The following is a 22,969-nucleotide window of genomic DNA, read 5'->3' on the forward strand; positions in this document are numbered from 1 at the left end:
GGTTGTTACCTTTTTTTAAATGATTGCAGTCATGACTGCCTTTTGTCTTCTTTTGTGGTCTTAAAATAAAAGCAGTGCAAAGATTTTGGGCTCCTCCTAGGGCCATTAATAATTCAGACGCCCCTGGCTGGTATCATAGTATCAAAGTTAAATGTGCTCTGTTTCTTTAATCTCCTGCCTCTCAAAGCACTTGATTGTTGAAGATTGTTAAGGCACTTTGGAGAACGTAAAGCTGTTCGTACAACAACGTGCAGGAAGCTACAATTGCGGTCCGTTTAAAGGACCTTTCCCCGTTAACTTTAGAGAACTTATTGCTGCATATGTCAGTTACATCATGTATCCCAGGACATCTATGCCTGTTCGTGATAATTCCAGATTTACCATCTTTTTTAATGGGATAGAACATGTAACCCCAATTTATGAAAAAAAAAACATGCGGTCTTTGTCATCTTTGTCCATTTTTTTTTTTTTTTTTGCTCCAGCACTTTATTTCTTTCAATGTAACATGAAGACCAAACATAGATCATATATTCTGTCTAATGCCTTTCATCTCTCCGACCTGCGTTAGCTTCTGTCCATTCTGGTAGGCTGGTTAATAAAGCTGTTTAAAATTTCATAAGATTCTCAACGATAATTGATTTTGTGCCTCATGTGGTTCGATTGTGTATGAGGTGTTATGGCAGTCCTGCTGCTTTAATAACCTGCAGACATCCTCTTTTGATCTATCATTTAGAGATGTAGGAATGAATATTAATATTAATTTGACATTTGCAGAACGGCTTGCGCTAACTGAGTTCTTTCATAAAGGTTGACTGCAGAGGCCGGACGGAGCTAAATGGGGATGTGAAGAGTTGTTTTTTCAGCTGAAATGGTGGTAGTTTGAATACCGGTCCTTACCTTTACTGAGGTCCTCAGGCCATACACAGAATCTGACAGCGCCCTGGACAGCAAACCTATATTTGCGCACTTGTTAAAAAGAAAGTACATAATCTTTCCATTTATGAGCAGGGCTGCACAATATATCACAAATTTATCATTATTAAAATATCACTTCATGCAATATGGACCACTTTAAGAACTGCTTGGTCTGCAACAAATCATAACTAATTATTTGATTTGATATGAATTCGGCCTACGGTAGAGATTTGCGCTCTACCATCCTATCGTCTGTTACGTCATCGCACCTGCATAAACATAATTGCTAGAGGAGTTGGTAATAAAATGGTGCTACGTCAGCGATTTGGACTTGATTTGGGTTTAATAGAATAGAGGTGGAACAGAAAACAGTACTTTGCAAGATATGTCAAGTGAGTGTGACAGCAAACAAAGGTATTATGTGCAGCTTGCCTTACCATTTGAAGAAGAAGCACATTCCTGGATTTCTGGATCAATGTGACCTTCTGTGCTTTCTGTGTCTCTGCTCTGTCTTCTCTAACCCCCAGTGGGTTGAGGCAGATGACCGTTCACACTGAGCCTGGTTCTGTTGGAGGTTTTCCTCCTTGTTAAAGGGGAGTTTTCCTCTCTACTGTCGCTTCATGCTTGCTCATTATGAGGGATTGCTGCAAAGCCATCAACAATGCAGACGACTGTCCACTGTGGCTCTACGCTCTTCAAGTAGGAGTTAATGCTGCTTGGAGAGACTCTATACAATCTGCTGGGTTTCCTTAGATAGGAAACTTTTTGACCAATCTGGATGATTTGATTTAATTTGACTTTATAAAGTGCCTTGAGATGACGTGTCTTTAATGGGCGCTAAACAAATAAAATGTAATCTGAGTTGAGTAAAAAGCCCCTCCTGGTGTTCATGCAGTGTATCTTAATCCTTAATAACACCCAGTAGACTTTTAAATAAGCAGCACCTGTAATTCAAAAGGTATTGAGCCACATTAAGCATGTGGTGGACTACCAATAGTAACTTTCAGATGTTTAAAATCAACAACCTTCTTATGTATGGACTCAGATTATACGCATACCAAAGAACTCAAATTGAACATTATAACAAACATTTCTGCAAATCATTCAACAAGTTTAATTAGGTTATTGTTGATAATTAGCATTAGAAATGTAACGGCTAATGTGTTCTTCTTGATATTGTATGATGGAGTTGTAATAGCCTATAATATCGTACTATTCTTCATCATTTGACACACCTTTATTAACCTGAGCAAGTAGCAATACAGCTACAGCCTGCTTGCTGTCGCAATGACTCGTCCCGAATAAGGGAGAGTTTGCACAGGAATCATTTATAAGGTTTATGTTACTGTTGTGTAATCATCCTTTCCAGTTACCATGCTATTTGAATTTTAGCCGCTAGGGAAAGGGTTTCCTAATATCAAAATGTATAAATAACATTTTTACATACCATTTAGTACAGATAACTGCACAGTAATGTTCAAACGTCTTGGGATGCATAGGTTTTGCTTAGTAGTTGTTATCTTTGCTGAGCCAACAGGCAGCTTTTTTCTTTAAAACATTTTCAAGACTTTAGAAGCTTAATGCTCACAATACTTAAAGTTTTGAAGGAGCCCCCAAAGAGTAATTCATATATTCAATGTTAATGTAAATGCGTGTTTATGAAAACAGAACTTCAAAGCCTTCATCCAACCGCTGATCCGCATGACCATCCTCCTCCACCTCTGATCTTCTCTCCTTCGCTCCCTTCTTCAGCAGCCGTAGTTGGAGGACAGCTAATGTTAATTAGGGGCTCCTAATTGAGCATATCCAAATGTTGAATAAAACATGAATCCAGGGGGAGATGTTCTTTATTACATTTAGTTAGAGGAGGCCTCTTAAGAAAGTTTATGTGCCTTTAATTTATGTTAATGTGAAATTGCATTCGTTTAGGGGCACCGTAGAGGTCTGTGTTCATCTGCTTCCGGGGGTGTGTGGAAGGGAAATTATAAAATTATATCGGGGGTGAGAGTCTGTTTCAAAAAAAGATGGTTTCCATTTCTATTAATGTTTTTTTTCCCCTTATAGATAAAGAGCTAACTGAACACGGTTTTGTTATATTAATGTTACACAAAAGTTTTTTTTTTTTTTCTTTTATAAAAAACTTAAAAAATGTAACTGTGGGTAGAAAGAGAGTACAATTAAAGAAAGCCAAAGTGTTATCTTTGAATTCTATAAGTATTTATTCCCAACCATTAGCGTCTTTCTCACACGTCCACTATTTTTTTTTTTGTCCAACAAATAGTTTCATCTGTTTAAAACCAGTATGGGGACATAATCGCAATCAGTGTTCTATATTGTTTTTATTTTTTTTTAAAGAGTAGCAATAAGGGCACACCAGGGTAGCATGAGCGGCCCATGTGCGGAGGCCTTAGTCCCTTTTCTGTCAGCTTACTTTCAATAAAATGGCCTCCTATGGTAAAAAGAAATCCCTCAAAAATAATATATATATTTAAATAAAAGCAATGGATAAAACTTTATACTTCTTTGGCACTTCTGATGATGTGTTTTTATTGGAGTATGATAATCACAGTACAATTAAAAAAATAAAAATGTAGGCTTTATTGGTAAAAATTCAGTACCCTCCCTCTCACCCATTGAGCTGGAGATAGGCACCAGCACCCCTCGCGACCCCAACAGGGATAAGAGTGTAGAAAAATGGATGGATGGATGGATGGATGGATGGATGGATGGATGGATGGATGGTAAAAGTTCAGATGGAATAAAATGTTAACAACTGGGCTTTTTGAATAACTCACCTGTGCTTCATGTTTTATCATCTCCAACTTTTAATGAAGCAAATTCAAGGACTTTGTTTCTATTTGCTATTTTATTTAGAACCATCAGAGTTCTTATGAACTTTAAATTATTAAGAACTGACTTTGAGCATGTAAGCTATAGAAGGTTAAAAAACAAATGATAAAAGGAGTTGAGGAATATTCACAGCTTACTGTTGGAGAACTGCAGCAAAATCTTCTGTGTGACAGATTAATGTATTTTATAGTTTTTTAATAATCTTCCCAGTAGTGCCAATAAATCTGGAGGGCGCTCTGACACATTTATCATATACTGTCCTGTACATGTTCAAAGAACTGTTGCTGTATCAGTGCTAAATGTATTTGCAAACGGCTTAAGCTTGATTTTCTGTATTTTGATCTGCCATCTCACTATTTTTTTACACATTTATGTAGACATAGATGTGATGTTTAGCAATGTGGAAGAGAAGGGGTGCTTCTACTAGGCCATCTGTCAAGGAAGAGTGATTTTACGATACAGTATTTACTCAGAAGTCTTATTTTCATACGCTTGATGACTGTTAATAGTAATTTCCATTTTCCTTTGTATTTAGACTGTCAAAACCCCAGCTAATGGATTAGTGCAACTGGTTTTCTCTCTTTAAGAATTATTTGACGATAGCAATTGTTTCTTTTTTTGCTTATTTTCATTTCAGTCAGTTTTCAGGTTTTAAATTTCATTCTTCTTTTCATTGCTAGAATGGATTAAGCAATGCACCATATAACTTGTTTTTAATCTCCCTCTGTGTACACATCTCTGGAAAAGTGCCTTGAGATGACATGTTTCATGATTTGGCGCTATATAAATAAAATTGAATTGAATTGAATTGAAAACATGAACTTGCGGTACATCTGCTAAAGATGTACAAAAAGCCTTAAAATGATTAAAACTGTTAATAGTGAGGCATTATCTTATAATTAATTACTTTGGGAGCTCTGCAACAGTTTTCCTTCATTCTGGCAAATTATTCACAGTTCTAGTTTTAAACCTTTTAATCATTGCTTTTAATGGCATATATTAAAAATAAAAGTTTAGGAAAGTAGCTATTTGTCTTTAGCATATTCTGGCTTATTAAGATCAACAAACATCTGCCTCACTTTAACGGCACGTCTTTCCCATTTTGAAGAGAAACCGGGGCTCTGTGTCACGTCATATTTAAGCCCAACTTGGATTTAGTATGTTCTCAATACTAAAGGGTCACTGCTTGCTTTGCTTTTTATGCACTCCGTTGACTGGGACTAAAAGGGTCAACACAAGCAGAGAATCGTCAGAGGGGCTTCATTCAGGCCCCCGGGGGAACTTCTGATCTTTTCGCATCACCCTGTGCTGCTGACTTGCATTAGGGCAAGCTGTTGCCGAATCGATGCCCACCGGGGATGTGTTAGCTGGTGTTTTATCGCAGGATATAGAAGGGTAGAAGAAGGGGATTACATTATATCTGTGAGCTTTGTGTACGTGTGTGCAGCTCTGGTGGAAAACGAGGAAAACTGAAGACAAAGTGATGCAAACTCAATTTGTCGATCCGTCTGTAGCGCATAAGGACTACAGCATATCTAATGGAGTTTGGCTGATTAAACTTTGATTATTTTTGCCGATAACAAACCCGAGAAGAGAATGACGGTAATAAAGAGAAGAATTCTTTCTCCTACTTCACCCACATTTCTGTTGGAGGATGTTCCTACAAAGAAGTGCGATTCCTGCCTGTTTTCTCTGCGTTTCCTTCCCACCACTCCCTCTTTCATTTATAATCCTGTGACTGCTCTCACTGTGTGCGTAGGTGTAATGTAATGGAGCGCCAGCACACAAACTGGCTCACCGGGAACCCAGAGGCGGGTTGCACTTTAGATGCAAGCAGGCTGGTTTCTCAAAAAGATGGCTTTAATAACATTACCCCTCTCTCTTTCAGGTGCATTGCCATCCACTTGAATGCGCACAAGCATACTGTGCACACTCTCAAAGTATCATGAGAGATCACAGCAAATATGCTTATATTAAAAAAAATGACCAAGGTGAAAACACAGCTTTTCTTTAGCCTAACAGGGTAGCAATGTACTGTAATATTGTAGAATGAATCAGAGAGGAGAGATTTTTTTTTTTCCTTTTGCTGTTTTCTTGGTCATCAAGCCAGTGAGATACTAAATGGGGAATTTGATAATTTTACCAGCATCTTCAACCCTGCAAGGCCAAACCATTATCGTACGATTCACATCATCACAGTTGCATAAGATCCAGTTGTCAGACTAGCTGAGCATAAATGTTCGTGCGATAAGAGTGTCATCCAGCTTATTTTCCTGCTAGTTTCATTTGCCCCGTTTGATTTTATTTTGTTAGGATTTGCAGAGTACAAAATAGGGAAACGGATGCTCCTCCCACTGCTGTGGGGCCTTTTAGTCGTTGATAGGGTTACTATAATAACCCCTTATTGTCCTAGAAAAGCCAACACAAAACACAAGTTACTTTTCTGCAGAGAAGGGCAGAGGAGCCAAAAACGGAAAACGGCGCTCCCTGACAGTCTGGCTCATCTCCGCCCGGCTACCTCTGTCTTTCTGCCTTTATTGTCGGACTTCGAAGAAGGGTCAGGAGGGGTCAGGAGTTTACATGTGGGTCGGTATAGAAAGAGGGGAGCAGGTTTATTGGGGATAGTAATCAGTCACCTGCAAGATGCACAGCTGGATAAGGCAAGAAATTTTGTATCTAGGAGAGTCATTTGTTCTCCCTGTCTGAAGTTGAAACAACAAAACATTCCTGCAAGCCAGCTCTTGAAACAAACCAAATGCCTGTAACTTAATGAAAATAAAATGATTACATTCACAATTCTCTAACAGTCGGTTATCAGGAAGTTGGCCCGATTTGTATATAAACGCAACAAACAGAGCAACACCACTAGTAATCATATGGGCAACCTGGTGCTGTACAGCTCATGTATGATCAGTGAAAGAACAATGAAGATGAAGGAAATAGCAGAACCTCTCTACCCACTTATATTTATTGGCCACACAGGCCACCTCTGTCTAATGCATTTTTTTTTTCTGAGAATGCATGTCATGATTTCGTCCACTGTCAACATATTTACTGTTGTTCGAAACCTTTGAATTTGGAAGCTAACTCTGTAGTGGTCGCATTGCCTGAGGACAATGCCAGCTAAATAAATCCACCGAAAGCATCAGGGCTGTGATGCTTCACCACGTTAGAAATGGATGGACCGAAAGGATTTATGTGTGTAAAGGTGGAATAAATGCACCTTAAGTGTTGGAGGGAGGCTCCCATTGTGAAAATAAAAGCCTTGGTTTTCAGCAATAAACTTTAACCCATTATTCTGAGACAAGAAAAACACTTTATAACTTACGGAGAGTCCCTAACAACTCCATGGAAAGCTATAGCTGTAATGGCTTTCTTTCATGTATCCCTCCAACTCTTTTGGAGTGACATGAGGGGAAACAACATGAAGCGAAAGCTGAATTCAGGATTAAAACCCAAGGTTCTAGCCATGAACTTGTGATATTTTCAATACGTTCACCATGTGAAACAGAATTCACTTTAAATTCAGATCAAATTTAAATACCATTGCTACCTCCCAATACAGTAACCCATCCAAAGGGTCTTTTCCTGGGTTAAATATCTACAGTGCTGATTTGGTTTTACCCTTTCAAATAACAAGAAAACGTAGGAGGGTAATAACGGCCACAGAAAACTACCCAAGTTCTTGAAAAGGGTTTCTGTTAAGGAAACATGTCTTTATTCATTGAGTCTTTATTTACTGCAGGAGCCTGTAATGGTTTTCATTCAGCAGCTACCTTCATCCGCTTTCACAAAACGTCAAGCCAGGACTTAGCTGCCTTCTGTTAATCTTTGTGTAATTTCTGAAAGGGCCGTGGCTGCAAGGAGGAGTTGAAGTCGACTGACCACTCGTAATCTGACTGAGGCACTTACCGCCCCCTGTTGGCTGATTTATGTAAGGGCTAGCGAGCGTTCAGGCTCAAGGCTTTGTGGTAGTGACAGCATATGGGCCATGTGACAAGCTATTATGAAATGTAACAAAAAAAAAAAACGTATGTGAATGCAGAAGGAGACATTTGATGCAATAAAAATTAATTCTAGTGGAAAACATCGGGCATTGTGTGAAGAGGTGGACCAAAACTGATCGCAAGACTTTGTGGAGTTTAAGAGTATCTGGTGCTCAGCAGCCAGACGTGTCTGTTCTGGTTTGTTATGAGGAAATTTTTTTTTTACTTGTTTTCCATGCTGTCAATGAGTTTTATTCTTTGAGATGGAACATGTCTGGCACAAATTTAATACAAGCTGAGTTCCAGACTACACTTGTCATTCTACAATCCAAATCATCATTTATGAAAGCTCAGATGTGTACAGGCTTATTGGTGGTTTACAGCTAAATGGCAGTCCTGGTTTTGTGGCTTTTCTCCTACTTTAGGGTTTCAACACTTTTTTTATGTTCTTAAATACTGTTTTATCTGGTATGGAATGGTATTTTGTACCTAATTTTCAGACCTGGCATGACCTCAGGAGGTGTTGGTGCATTCAACTTAAACATAGTGTTGATTTGTGTCTGTGTATTATGTATCCAAAATTTTGTTACGGTTACATTATGGCAATAAAGATTCTTTATTATAGATGTTTTGATCAGTATTATTCATTTTAATACATTACATTAAATCCGTTCTGTCCTCCTCATCGTTTGTTGTCTTTTTTATAATTAACAAACGATACATTATTTAATAATTACTAATTTAATAACTATTATTAAAGCTAGAACATTAAAGTATTTTTTTGAGATTCAGTTCAGCTTTAATTTTATCTGTGCATTAAGTATTAGAACAACAGATGAAAAAGTTGTTTCAAGCATGTTTGAATACCACTGAGGTAGAATAAAACCATCCCCCATTGTACAATGGATAAATGCTTGGGCACGCGCACACACACACACACACACACACAACCTTGTTTTAATTGGAAAGTGAGGACCTTGCCTTGACCTCCATTCATTTGCAACCCTTTCTATGGGCTGACCGTAACCCTACCCTACCTAACCTTTACCAGTATATACCTAACCTTAACCTATACCTAATTGACATCAACAAGAAAAGGTCCCCACTGTAATCAAAGTCCTCACTTTACTAGTAAAATGCAGAAAAATGTGCTCACTCACCTGCAAGTACAAGAACACACACACACACACACACACACACACACACACACACACATATATATATATATATATATATATATATATATATATATATATATATATATATATATATTATTATTATTACTATTATTACATCAACAAAAACAATTAATGGGACTGTAGATTACAAAACTGGATGGCTTGATGTTCCTTTCCAACATGCAAACTGGCTTTTTGAGCTGTTTGTGTTTAGGAAGGAATGAAAATAATAACCATGTCCCAGGGTGGAAACAAAGGAGTGATGGCCAATTCATATTTTACTTTTAATGAACTAAATCTTTAGAACTTTGAAATTTTTTTGACAAATGCCCACAGTGCTAATGTTCCACCTACTACCACATCCTTTCAAGGACATTCATCAAAGCCTACCTGCACAAACACACACAATCATAGCACTGGGATAGCTTGTAAAGCATTTAATATTCAGGCCTAAACGGCTGTCAGATGGCATTGTGATTGAGCCATAGAACCATGCATGTGCACAATCCCCACAGAACCCTCTTGTCATGCATGTGGTTAAAAAGTGACTTTCCCTCCGGTACGTCAGTCAAGTAACAAAGAGTTTCAATCTCTCTGTGAATTTGGTTCTGTTTTTCTCCTCATCTTAGCTGCCATTTCTCTTGGATTCCCCTGGCTCTGCTGTCGCACAACATCAAGGCCTTTAATGGCTTTTTACTCTAAATTTGACATAAATATAGCAAAGTCAGTCTAACCAGTTTAGGCGAGCAAAGGATCTCGATTTGAAAATGTGTTGTGGAAATGATAGCAGAATTGTTTTATTTCATGCTATTTGTTGTAGTTGTAACGTTACTGTTTCAGTCATACTGTTTTAGATCGCTCAACAAAACGGCATAGATGGCTTATTGGTGTATTTTAAAAACTTTATATTTATTTATTATAGAGATATATTTGTGGTTCCTGTGAGAAGTTTAGATGTATGCATCTTAGGCACAGATCTCCTATTATATCTGTGCTTTTAATAACTTATTTGAACTGTTCTTTTTTGTTGGTTGTTATGGTACAACAACAAACAACTAAACTGGATTTTAAAGAAATAATCAGATTCACAAGGTTGAACTTATTGTGCATTTTCTCTGCACAGAATTAAAATTATACATGTAGGTTTCAACATAGTATATACTTTCACTACCAAGAACATTGGGATAAATGCTTTCAGCAAGCTCACGACCTAATCCTGGATGGTTATTTGTTCCATTGTATCCACAGACTAGACTTGATTTGCAGTAATTTGTTTGTTTGGCAAGGTCATGGCTTTTGAGCGTAGTCCACAAATTAATTTTCAACGAGATTGGGATGTTTAGGAAGCTTAATGTTCGCCTGCTTTCTTCCATCCAAAACTCATTTTGATTCGCGTTTAACCTTTTTGTCCGGTTTCAGCTCCCAGTTGTGTCCATGCTCAGATGAAAAGACACTGGTTAAAATGTTTCAGGAACCGATAATAAAGTCTGTCATGAACTAGCAAACCAGTGTCATTTTCCCCAGTGAAGCGAGTTTTATGTTGGATTGGACTGAGAGGCTGCAGACAAAGAAAACTGGACTGAGAGGAAAGAAGCTCAAGCTCAAGCTATTTGGCCACAATGACAAGAACTATGTTTTGAGGAGTCTAGGTAAAGCTGTTAATCCTAAAGATTGGAAGTTGCTGCATAATGCTGTGGGTTTGCAAAATTTATGAGGTAACTAATGCAACTCAATCGACAGGGATGTGGTTGATTAACTGGTGGTGGTTTAATTGAATTTAGTTTACTATTGATGTCAGGGACCAAAAACATTAATCTCACATCGAGAAGAAATTCTTTGAACCAGTCAAGGCTAAAAGCTACTTTCCATCTGCAGTCCTTGCAGTTTGGTGTTCCAACGTAGCAATGATCCCCGAAACCTTAAAACTGGTTTTGGAATAGGTAAGGCACACTGATATTAGGCTTCTACAAAGCCCTAAAGACCATAGTGAAAATGTATAGGCTGTTGAAAATTGTTGCCAAATGTAACAATTTTCATGCCAAAGATGAGCGTATGTAACTGTTTCACCAAAACCAACAACCTTTCTTTGTGGAATGTAAATTGACTAGTTGGATTTTCATCAAACTTACTTTCGGGATCGATTTTACCAACTTCATTTCCCTGAGAAACACAAGGGGAAAGTTCCTGTTGCTGTAAACATCATTGTACCACCACTATCCTTTCCCTTTTTTTGTCTTTTCTTTATTTTATTTCATCTTTAAACCAAAGCATGTGCTTCCCAACATGTAGTGTCAGCATTGTGCCTGATATATCCCACCTGGCCAAGCAGCTGGAAAGGGAATTTCCCTTCTGGTTGTCAGTAAGTGTGTTTGAAATGTCATCTTGTCTAAATATATACTTTTTTCCCTTTAAGGGGAATAGGAACTCTTTTATGTTACGTTAAGTTGAAGATCTGCAGAATGAAAGCCCCCCTGTCTGGTGGTGTTTGTGTGTGTTTTTGTTTCTGCCTCCCCTCTGTGCTGGTGCCTCTAATATCTAATGCCTCTAAAAGACATAAACACATCGTGAGAACACTGGAGATGGGCTGCGTGTCAGGTCGACTAAATACACACACGCACAGACATAAAGAGACTTGTAAACTATGTTGCATCGGCATTAAAATCAATTTCTCTCTGTTCTCCCCTATAGCCTGCCTTCCTTTTCACCTTAACTCCTCAGTGTTTTGACCTGAGGTAATTGTCTGTTTCTGAGGTTGGACAACACACCGCCAGCTTGCTGCTGGCGATTCAGGAAAGCATACACCTCTGGCGCTTCTCATCCTCTGGCAATTTAATTTTTAATGATTGCATGGACACTGATTATTGGTGCCTGATATTTATTAAATACACATTTCATACCTCTCCAGGTTTTCATCGAGCAGAAATGTCTCTTAAATGCTCTTGAGGGATGTTGTTTTAACCTCTTTTCCACTCATTTTCGCTCAGTACATCCTTGACGGTATGAAAATATTGACATGTTGTGATAGTGCCATCTTAATTCACCGCAGAAAAAGCAATATTCCCATATAACTACACTGAAATGAATGGATGAAATTTTTACAACTCCATCAGAAACCTTTGGGTTTTAGTAACGGGTCTTCTGTGTAAATATGCTACAACATTGATGAGCAGCACTGGTGCTTGGCCTCAGGCCTGAGCTTAAATAACTTGTCTTTAACTTGCAGGAACGCTGTTTTTAATATATACATGTGCATAATGCATGTGATTGGACAGTACCAGTGTTCAGGATACTAGCAAATTCAAACTGTGGAAAAATCTAATTACTTGAATCATGGAGAGGTGAAGCTAGATAACGTTATTTGTCTAACTTTATCTCCTTGGCATCTTCTCTTCGTTGTCTTGTTGCTCATGTCAGCAGAAATCAGTTGTTAAAAAAACGTTTTATATGATTACACAGAAAACATAATAATAGGACAGTATAAAATAAATAGTTTGTTGTCTCAAAAAACTGTCACCTCTAATTGTATCTCCACTCGCCATTCCTTGCCTCCCTTTTTAACCAATTTTGATAGAAGGTAAATACAGGATGCACAGCTTGAAACATGAAAAAAAGAGCTTTGCTGTTTGTTAGGATTAGGCATCATCGTACCTGAACCAAAATGTAAAACAAACTGCATGGAAGCCTTGTAGGGTGTAGAAAGGTATGCAAACCAGGGTTTGAATCCTGGCCTTGGGGTCTTTGCTACATGTCCCTTCCCGACTCTTTCTACCCATTTCCTGTCCAATTACTGTCAACAAAGGCCACTAGCGGCACAAATTCCTTTCCGTTACAGCTTATATTAACTAGTGCAATGCATTAAAGACTGCATTTTTGTACACTTGTATTGAAAAGATTTCTTATTTCTGCTACTGGTTTACCTGTGCTTAACTTTTGATGCTCAGCCTGTACTTCTGGCAGGAGACGAGGGGAACCTGGGTTTGTAGACGTGTGTGCATGTTGGTGAGCCCATCCGTGCCCGTACGTACATCACGGCTCAGTGCCTGACATGTTAGAGCGTGGACTGATCGGATTCCTCTCTGCAGAAACGTTAAAGCCACTGACTTCAAGTGACGCGTATATTTGCGACGGTGCCTCACATTAGTTTGGATTTAGTAGAGCCAATATTTGTGTATTTCTGTATACCGACACGGTTAATGAATTAGAATATCACTGAAAAGTTCACTTGCTTTCAGTAACTCAATTCACTAAGTGGAAAATGTTACACAGATTAATTACACACCGACTGATATTTTCAAGCCTTTATTTCTGTTAATTATGATGATTTTTCATTTCCAACAAAGGAAAACATGACATTTAAGACTGGAATATTGAATCAGTAAAATTAAAAACATTTCTAATACGGAAATATAGTCTTAATGAACCATGTTTCATACCAGCTTCAGTGTTATTTACTTTTAATCTGACAAACAAACCTCATCGGACAGCATTATGGAATATGATTGGAGAGGGTACACCTTTTGCCACTAATGAATGTGTATGCATAACCATTTGCTATGTGCTCGTTCGCACGAGACAAGAGTTCAATTAATTATCCTTCAGAGCAGGAATAAGCTGTTCCCTATCACACTTTCCCATCTATTAGCTATCCGATGGTGTGTCTAGGCAAGGATGGATAAAAGGCCATGGCCCCAAGTTAAACCGAAGCACCTATAGGGAAAGGTGAAGGTCCAGATGTGCAGATTACTGACTACCGACTTAAAATTGCAATTACTTAAATTATCCATTTGATGGACATACCCAAAACAAAGTGTGAGTCCTCTGCAACTTTTTATGTTTATTTGAAACAAGTAAAATAATAATAATAAAAAAAAAAAAAAATGTATTGCTATCTTTAGAATTTGTAGTCATGCACAAACTAATTGTGACTGGTATAAACCGGAAATTAATTTAATATTTTTTTTGCAGGTACAGTTGCCCGTTTTGCTGACCGGAGTCTCTCTGCCTGGAATAAATGTTTTTCTTTTTTTTTTTTCCCTCATGACGGTCAGCACTGCCTGTCTTGCTTGGATCAAATCAGCTTACTGATCTGCAGATTAGGTCTCTGGTGATAGGATAACATATGTATTTGTACATCTGCTGATGAATCTACTACCACTAAGATCCTCTGGGTACCTGCAGGCAAAGCTCATTTATTGACCCATAACAAGACTAAAGGATTTAAATAACACTGGGTTATCGACATTTCCTTTTCTCTTTGTAGCTCCTATGTAGAAAATTCCAGATGAAAGAATCTCACACACTACAGATTTTCCTGCTCATAAGGTTTAAAACTTGACTGTGGAAATTATTTTACTTATCAGTTACCTTTCCAGGTGCAAGAAAGAAATGTCGGTCAGAAGTTATTTCAGTAGCATTTACTATGGCTCATTTTTTTTATTTAAGATTTTTGCTCATATGTACTTTATAATAACTTTATTACGCTGCAGGCTGGGTTCCTTAAAAAGATCATTTGTTACTTTTTTGTTATATTATTATTATTTTTTTTTTTTACGTGTCCTGTCTGGGTGTGTAGCACTAAGAATAGCTTTTGCTGTAGTGATCAGCCTTATGTGTGTGTGTATGTATGTATGTATGTATGTATGTATGTATGTATATATATATATATATATATATATATATATATATATATATATATATATATATATATATATATATATATATATATATATATATATATATATATATATATATACATACATACACACACACATAAGGCTGATCACACAAAACATATTATTGGATATTATTTTGGGGGTATTTGAAATTCAATGGACACTGAAACGGAACGGTAAAAGAGAAAGAAGGCAGAGAACAAGATTAGACAAAACGTTTCAAAGGAAAGAAAAGACATAAATAGAGCAGAGGAAAAGGAGAGAACAAGATAACATCCTCGGAGTCTGCTTCTACACCTGCAGAATGAGAGACAGTAAAACCAGTCAAAAAAGTATTATACGTACAAACAAACAACATCACTGAAAAATACGCGGTACTGTTTAATACAATATGTATTAAATGATGGCCAAAGCTAATTATGTGTTAGAATTTTTTAACAGTCATGTTAAGAAAAAATGCATATTGTTCAAAATATGTAAATCTAAATGATGTAAGAAACTGAAAGCCATTCTATTCTGATTTAAAGATCAATCTTGTCATTCAACATAGACATTGAATGCATGTTAGTCATTTCTAAGTTTCTGTTCATGATTACAGTTGTAGGAATGATAAGTAGTGCTAACTTGTAATTTTAAGGCTTGATAAATTATATGTAGTAGAACTCACCTTATTGCTACCAGCATTGCTGTTTTAGTAGGTATGTTTCAAGATGAACAACTTAACACTCTGCAGTGACAGTTTCTTTGTACATGCTTTGTTTCCATCTAAAAGGTGAGTGTAACAGAAAAAAAATCATTACTAAACCACCTTAAATTTAGAATGGTTTAATTCAAGCTGGGAATCACAAACTGTCACAGAGGCTTTTGATTAAAACGACAACAAAATGAATGAATAAATGAAAACCACGCTTGTTCATTGTTTCTCCAATGAACATAGAGGATTTCATAACAGATTTTAGTCTCTTGTAATTCAGTATCCCAGTGGGAACAATACTGTCGAGCCTCTTGTCCATGATTCACTGTTTTATAGGCAACACTTCAACAATCTCCTGTAATGAAAAAGTATTTGAAGCATAAAAAAACAAAAGGATTTATGGGTTATGGTAGACTGTCACTGGCTGGGATGAATTAAATATGTTTATTTTAGTTTTTCTTTTCATGCACAAAACACCCTTTGATATTTGAGGGTTTTCTTTGCACAAACTCCTGAAGCGAGTGTGCTCATCTAAATTACATGATAATTGAATTACTTTGATTTGAGTGGGGATAATTAGCATGCTAGCTCTAATGGCTACCAAGGAATCGAATTGCCTGTAATCATAATGAGTCCCGCAGTGTGGGCAGGTAAAGGATGGATGGTGTGAGGTTGCTATTATAAAAGGACTTTTTTGTGTAACCTGGTTGGGACTTGAAAATGTTACTGCGTGTCAAACGGGTGTTGTCCTTCCTGTAAAAGACAACACATGTCCTCAAACCAAGCATAAAAAGCTCCAATAGACAAGGATGAATATGCGATTTCTTTGCAAACCTGCCAAAGCGCTACTGGAGAAGGTCACGCCCTAGAGCTAGCACCTGCTGATGTACTTCAGATTAGGCTCATTATATTCCCATTTTTTTCACGCTAGGCCATTTCTATGCAAATGCCCTTTACCTGCTGATAAATATACTCACTGGTATGTTTTTGACAATTTTATGGAGCATTGTTTGTTCACATGAATAGAGATTTCTAGGTTTTGAAACCAATTTTGTTTTATTACTCATACACTCCATTTTTTTATTTTTATAGTTATTCAGCTGTCGAGCATCATTCATGCTGGATTTTTTTTTTATTATCTACTCAGACTTCAACTTGAAGTCTTCAAAGGAATATGCCAAATGTTTTTTGCTTTCAACCCTCCTTTTACTTGTATAAGACTCAAAAGTCCAAAAGCTAAAAAGAAAGTTTTCCAATTGTACTCCACTCATTAAAGATACATTTTAACACCAGCACTTGCTTTTATCCCGTCTTCAGAGAAGCAGGGAAATACATGGTGCTGCTTGTGTAGCATTTCTGCTCTCCAAAAGATTTTGACAAAATGCAGTCAATTTTACATCTGACTCCTAACTCACTTTTTCTCTGATCCATTCCCACATAGGCTACAGGATATAAGTGTTATTCATTGCCATTTTATATGATTTATGCTGTTTGTTAAACTTAATGTGACTCTACTTAAACAAAACCACTTTTGTTTAATTACAAACAGAAATGTATGTGTTTTGCCAGAGTGTTAGGCTAACAGAAGGGGCCAGATAGAAATTGATACATAGTTCTAGAAAAGAAATCAGCAATAAAAGGCTTTGAAGTGTGGCCCATATTTGTATTCAGCCCCTTTGAATACCACTAAATAAAAAAAGTATAATCCAATTCCTTCATAAGTCTCATAATTAGTAAACAGAGACCATGTGTGTAATTTAATATAAGTTCAGGGGTTCTGTAAATGTCTCAGTGGTTTGTTAGAGAACAGTAGTACCATGAAGACCAAGTAACACAGAACTCAGAAACAAGTATTTACAGAGGTTGAAATCATGGTCGAAATATAAAACAATATCCCTGTCGAACAACTCACAAAGCACTAAAGAATTGAAATAATATTGCACAACTGCAAACCTACCAAGTCATGGCCTTCTATGTAAAATCTGTGGACACGGTAATTTCATAAATAGTGGCAAGAAGAAACAAAGATGTTGAGAAAGATGCTCTGGTCAGATGAAACCAAAGTGAGGTGTTTACCCAACAGCACACTTTACCCTGAACGCACCAAACCTACAACAAGGCAAGGAGTGGCAGCATTATGCTGTGAGGAGGCTTTTTAGTGAGGTAAAAAGTGTGAGATGGATGGAAGTTCTTGGAAAGATTAATGAAACTAAATGTAGGGCAATTATGAAAGAGAAAGTTTTTGAGGCGGAAAAAGACTTAAAGCTGAGGTTCACCTTTTACCCAGACAACGATTATAAACCTACAACCAGTGCAACACGGGATTGGTTTTGAACAAAACACATTTATTTTGTAGCATGGCTTTGTCAAAGTCATGACATAAATCATCCTCCTCTCAGAGATGTCTGACGAGACTTAAAAGTTACTGCTCACAGATGTTCTTCATCCAACCTCTTGAGCTGTAAAGAAGAAAATACAAACAATTCTGCTAAATGTGTGCTTGAAATAAAACAATTATTCTCTTTTTTGTTAAAAATATGTTTACAAAATACATTCTGCAAATTTAAAATGTTACTAAATTAGATTCTACTTTAAAAGTATACTGTCTATAACCTGACTCTCGCCAGACAGATGTAGTTCCGCCAAGCTCCACACGGCTCCAATCTTGGATCGCTCCATTGGAGATGTATTTCAGAAGGAGGGGCCTTATCAAAAATCCTTGGATGTGATTGGATAAACCACTTGTCTGTCATCTTTACTGACGTGCTACAAGCTCTTGCCAAACGTGGTTAGGAGAGGAGCGAAAACAGCGTTTCCAGTGACAAAAGCCTTCACAGCCGTTCTCTGGTGTTCTTTTAAAGAATTAATATTCGGTAGATTGGACGACAATGATAAAATAGCAGCATCAATGTTACAGCTTGCTTCCTCACTGCGAGCCGCCATTGTTGTCTGGATCCAAACAGTCGCTATTACTTCCACCAAATTTTGCAAATAAATTCTATAAAAATCAGACAATGTGATTTTCTGGATTTTTTTTCTCCTTTTGTCTCTCATAGTTGAGGTATATCTAAAAAATAACAGGCCTCTCTCATCTTTTTAAATGGGAGAACTTGCACAATTAGTGGCTGACTAAATACTTTTTTGCCCCACTGTATGTGCTGATTGAAAATAAAGTACCTCTGTGTATTAAAGGAAAGGTTAACTTTTTTCCATCTCCCTTATTTCAGATGAAAAGGCCTGCCCATCCAAAGATTTCCAGTGCCGTAACGGGAAGTGCGTGGCACCCATCTTCGTGTGCGACGGCGACGACGACTGTGGGGACGCCAGCGACGAGGACAAGTGCTCGGCTCCCAGCTGCGGCCAGCACGAGTTCCGCTGCAATGACTCGGAGTGCATCCCTGCGCTGTGGAGCTGCGACGGTGACCCGGACTGTAAAGACAAGTCGGACGAGTCCATGGAGCGCTGCAGCCGCAGGACGGAGCCCCAGAAGCCTCGGTGTCCCGTCGGCGAGTTCCAGTGCGGGAGCGGCGAGTGCGTGCACATGCACTGGAAGTGCGACGGCGACGCCGACTGCAAAGATAAATCAGATGAAGCAAACTGCCGTAAGTCAGCAGCGGCTGTATCAGTGTTTGTGTAGTTGGACCGATGTGCGGGTTGATAAATGAGTGCCGAACGCAGCCGGATGATAAAAGGATGTTGATGTTGTCGTTATAATTGCTATCAAACAATCTCTCACAGACCAAATTTATTCTGCTAACAACAATTGTCTGTGTTGCCACAGGATGATATAGTATTCCCCCAGGCATGTCGGCAGACAGCGCTGTTCTGAGTGATTGGAGAAATCAGTGAAATAGTCAAACCACTAAAGGCGGACTTTATTAAAATAGAGATTATAAAGTTTGCTTTAAAACCGCATATACATCATGGTTGTATTGTCTGGAAAAGACGCTGTAATGTCAGTGCACAGTTAATGCATTTCAGCTAACAGTTGCACACTGTATGTCTTCAGGATATTTCTAATAACGGCTCATGTCATCAAAATGTGGTGTTATGGTTGGTTTATATCATTTATCTGCTCGGTGCACAGCCTGTCTTTGAAGTTTAAGTCTGTTGCTGAATAGATATGATGTCAGTAGGACTGTGTGAGATGTTGTGGAACTGTGCATGCATGTCACTTTCCTCCCCTGGATGGCTGCACATGAAAGGCTCACATGCAATTTATTGTGAACAACGAGTTTAGTGACAAACGTGCCACCGGATGACTGAAGGAAGATCTCTGCTAACCGTATCGCCATGATCCCCGAGTGTGTTGCTATGCAACCGTGCGATCTTCACAAGCTGAAGAAGAGCGTCGCGTTTGACCGTATGCGTTTTCTGAGTGTGTGCGCGCGCCCGCGCGTGTGTGTGAGTGGGAAGTGAGGGTCCTTCATCCAGCGAGACCCCCATCTGGTCTCCTCTTCACACTCCCACACACCACTCAGTGAGATCACAGCAGCTTCGCATGTAAGACATGATACGAGCACGGCTACACCGTGATGAATGCCTCCGCCAAACTCAGAGCGATCAGGAGTGCAGAAAGGAGCACTGCAGCGGGAACGCATCTGCGTTCTCATTTGCTGAGATGTGTTTGCAGATTTTGCATGCACATTCACATTCTGGAGCTGCGATCAACACATTAAAAGCGGCTTGGTGAAGAACTTCTTGGCTTGCTCACACCGGACCAAGTGGTCAGCCTTTCTCTGAGCTTTTTTATTGGAAACGGTTACTATTTTTGGAGCTGTTCAAGTTTCATCAGTAGATGTTGGTGCTGATGAGACTGCAAACAAATGTAAATACATAGGCTGAGAAAAAGAGAAATGTGCCACAGAGATATCCTGAGATATCGGCTGGTGACTGGAGTCAGACAATTTCCAGGTGACCAGCTCTGTTCAGTGACCCACTGGTCAAAAACCTGAAAATCTGATGGTTTGCTCAAGCGATGGACAAGCAATGGACATGCCACACGTCAGATTTAAATCTTTCCAGTAAGATTTTGACTATGAGGTCAGATACAACACAGATTTAAGAAGCTATTTAAAAGGAAACAAACGTTTCATCTACATGTCGAGGGATGTTCACGGTTCATTCAGCTGTGAGAATCAGAAAGAGCAGATCTGATTCAATCGGAAGACTTCATGTAGAACAGCAAAAGTGTTCTGTTTTGTTCTCTTGGGTTGTTTTACTTAAAATATTACTGAGATTTAACACTAATAAGGTAAGGTTCTATAAGGAGAATACTGTCAGATAAAGTGGTGCTAACAGCTAAGAGGCTAAAGAGAGCTTTAGATATCAAAATGTCTATTTTATAATAATTTATTATTCTGAAATGTGCTATAATATTATCCACTCAGTTTCAACTGAATCATCCGGTTATTTTGTCCAACCTCTTTCAGTCCAAATATCACTTTAACATCATTAGTTTTGCAAATGTGTCTACCAATGTAAACCAGATAGTTCCCATATGTTATTTTTTTATATATATATTTACATGCAGATACATTCTTTGGAGGATTAGTATCCCCTGCGCCAGTTCCTGTGGCAAATGCACCAGACAACTCTCCCTTCTATTTGAATGTGTGGCTTAAAATTGAAAGGCAAAGAGCCGTACACATGTTAACATCTGTTGATGTCTAAATGTATTATAAAACTTGTTAGGGCCAATTAAATGAGCTAACCAAGGCCACCTTTAAAGCCTTATTTTTTTCAATTTGAACAGGACAAGACTGATATGGTCTAATTTTCAAAATACTTTTCTTCTATAATACTAGTAACAATGATTAGCAAACTTAAAATAGCCATATATCCAATTTTTTTTTTTTTTTTTAGAGTAGTTTGTTTTTCTAGCACATGCAGAGTATTAATGCGGCTGATTTCCTGTCTCTGTTTCTTGTAAACTGTGATGTGCCAATCCCAATTTTAGTCAGCTACAATTTCTCTTTTTGGACCATAAAGAGGACAGCTTTCAGAATATTTCTATACCATGCCTGCTGTGCGTGGTGATTAATTATCTATGTTGGAAGCAGACGTGAAGTCGTGTCACACTAATATTTTACTAATATTTTAAAGCAAAGAAAATTGATTGCAAGTTGAAATTTTGAACTGCCTTTAGCATTTAATATTAGCAATTAGTGCAATTAGCATGGTTATCACACAGGATAAGTCATCTCCATCTATATGGCATAGAGAATGACGACTCGTTCCTTGGCTCTGAGATTTTTGAAAAGCTCCTAACGTTTCCAAATCCTGCATGTTCCGGACGGGCAGAGTTTGAAAGGAAAGACACAGAGCACTTTTGCTGTGCTCTTTTCTGCCTTAAATATGTAAATCTGTAAACTCATTTCTGCTGAAAGTAACTAACATGTCTCCTTCCATCAGCAACAGTGTGCTCACCGAAGAGTGTTGCTGTCAGCGGGGTTCCATTTAGTCAGGAACTAGTCCGTCCCAGTCGAGCTAAACAAATCATGACTCCAGTGACCAGGCGGATTCTTAGTTCATCACTGATTCAGAACACAGCCTCAGTTTCTGCAAAAGTTTCACACGTCATTATTTTGACCCTCACCTCTTTCCCTTTCTACTTGTTTGTAATTTCACAAAAAAAAAAGGTTGCATATTTGTTATTTAATTAAACCTGGTTGGGCTGTCCCTGTATTTAGTTCATGACTCTATGCTCTGCTTCCCATTGGATACGGAACATTTTTAATTAGCCATTCTTATTTGACTTTTAATTAAGCAGGATAGACTTTTAGACTAAAATCTGTTTAAATGTTTGATAAAAATGTAGTAAAGCTCCAAAAGAAAATGTATAGTTTTCAGGTCAAATGATATCAGTTATAAAATATTTGCTTTAAAATAAGAAAAAAAAATTAATTGGACTAGACTGGATTTTATTAATAAAGAAGAACCAAAATGAATTAAACAAATAAATCAGAATGCGGAGCAAATTTTGCGTAACTGGAAGGTTGAGTTATGTTAATTAAGAGGGTTTCCACAAGCTTGCTTTTTAGATGGTGATGGATGAGGTTTGGATGTGTTGTGTGCATTGAAATCCGTTTCCCTGCTCTCATATAGAGAACAAATGTGGGTGGTTGAATCTTTATGTAAAACAAGATGTAATGGTTTGGGGAGTCTGTATAATGTAAATGAGACTGTAGAGCAGTTTAGGGGGGGGCAGCATTTCATTGTTAATCAGCGATGTGAGAGTCACCATGTGGAATCCAGACTGGCCCCTCCACCTCTCAGGGAATTTCTCTCGTACCCGTCGACTTCCAGCCCCCATTTTATTTTCATCTACTGCTTTATCTGACGCACCGCTCAATTGTGGGGGTTATTTCAGAGACGAGTCACTGTCAGAAGGGTGAGAGGAGGTTAATGTAAATGAGAAATGGGCACAAGTTGATATTCTGTGCTGCCAGCACTTCCACAGATGGCAATCCGTTATCATTACTATTCATCCTTAGGAATTATCATAATTAGCCGAGCTCAGATCTTAATGATTTGGCTGAGAGAATCAGCACATTTTGTGATGGAGCGGGATTATCTCTTGCACTTTGTGCTTGTTTAGGATTACCATTTGGGTTTGTCTCGAATTTTTCATTTAAGCAGCGGGAGTCAGTGTGCCCTTCTATTCACCTAACC

The 22,969-nt window shown here is 38.1% G+C and overlaps 1 protein-coding gene across 4 annotated transcripts in view; it reads left to right on the top strand.

Moving 5' to 3' along the window:
• Window positions 1-22,969, top strand: part of lrp8 (low density lipoprotein receptor-related protein 8, apolipoprotein e receptor) — a 226,393-nt gene that overhangs the window by 132,551 nt on the left and 70,873 nt on the right. For all 4 annotated transcript variants that reach the window (XM_012878066.3, XM_021324304.2, XM_021324303.2 and 1 more), the window contains exon 5: window positions 18,523-18,897. In XM_012878066.3, coding sequence (XP_012733520.2) covers window positions 18,523-18,897 — 375 coding nt within the window. The remainder of the gene's footprint in view (window positions 1-18,522; window positions 18,898-22,969) is intronic.

The sequence above is a fragment of the Fundulus heteroclitus genome, chromosome 9, assembly GCF_011125445.2.
Source record: "Fundulus heteroclitus isolate FHET01 chromosome 9, MU-UCD_Fhet_4.1, whole genome shotgun sequence".
NCBI lineage: Eukaryota > Metazoa > Chordata > Actinopteri > Cyprinodontiformes > Fundulidae > Fundulus > Fundulus heteroclitus.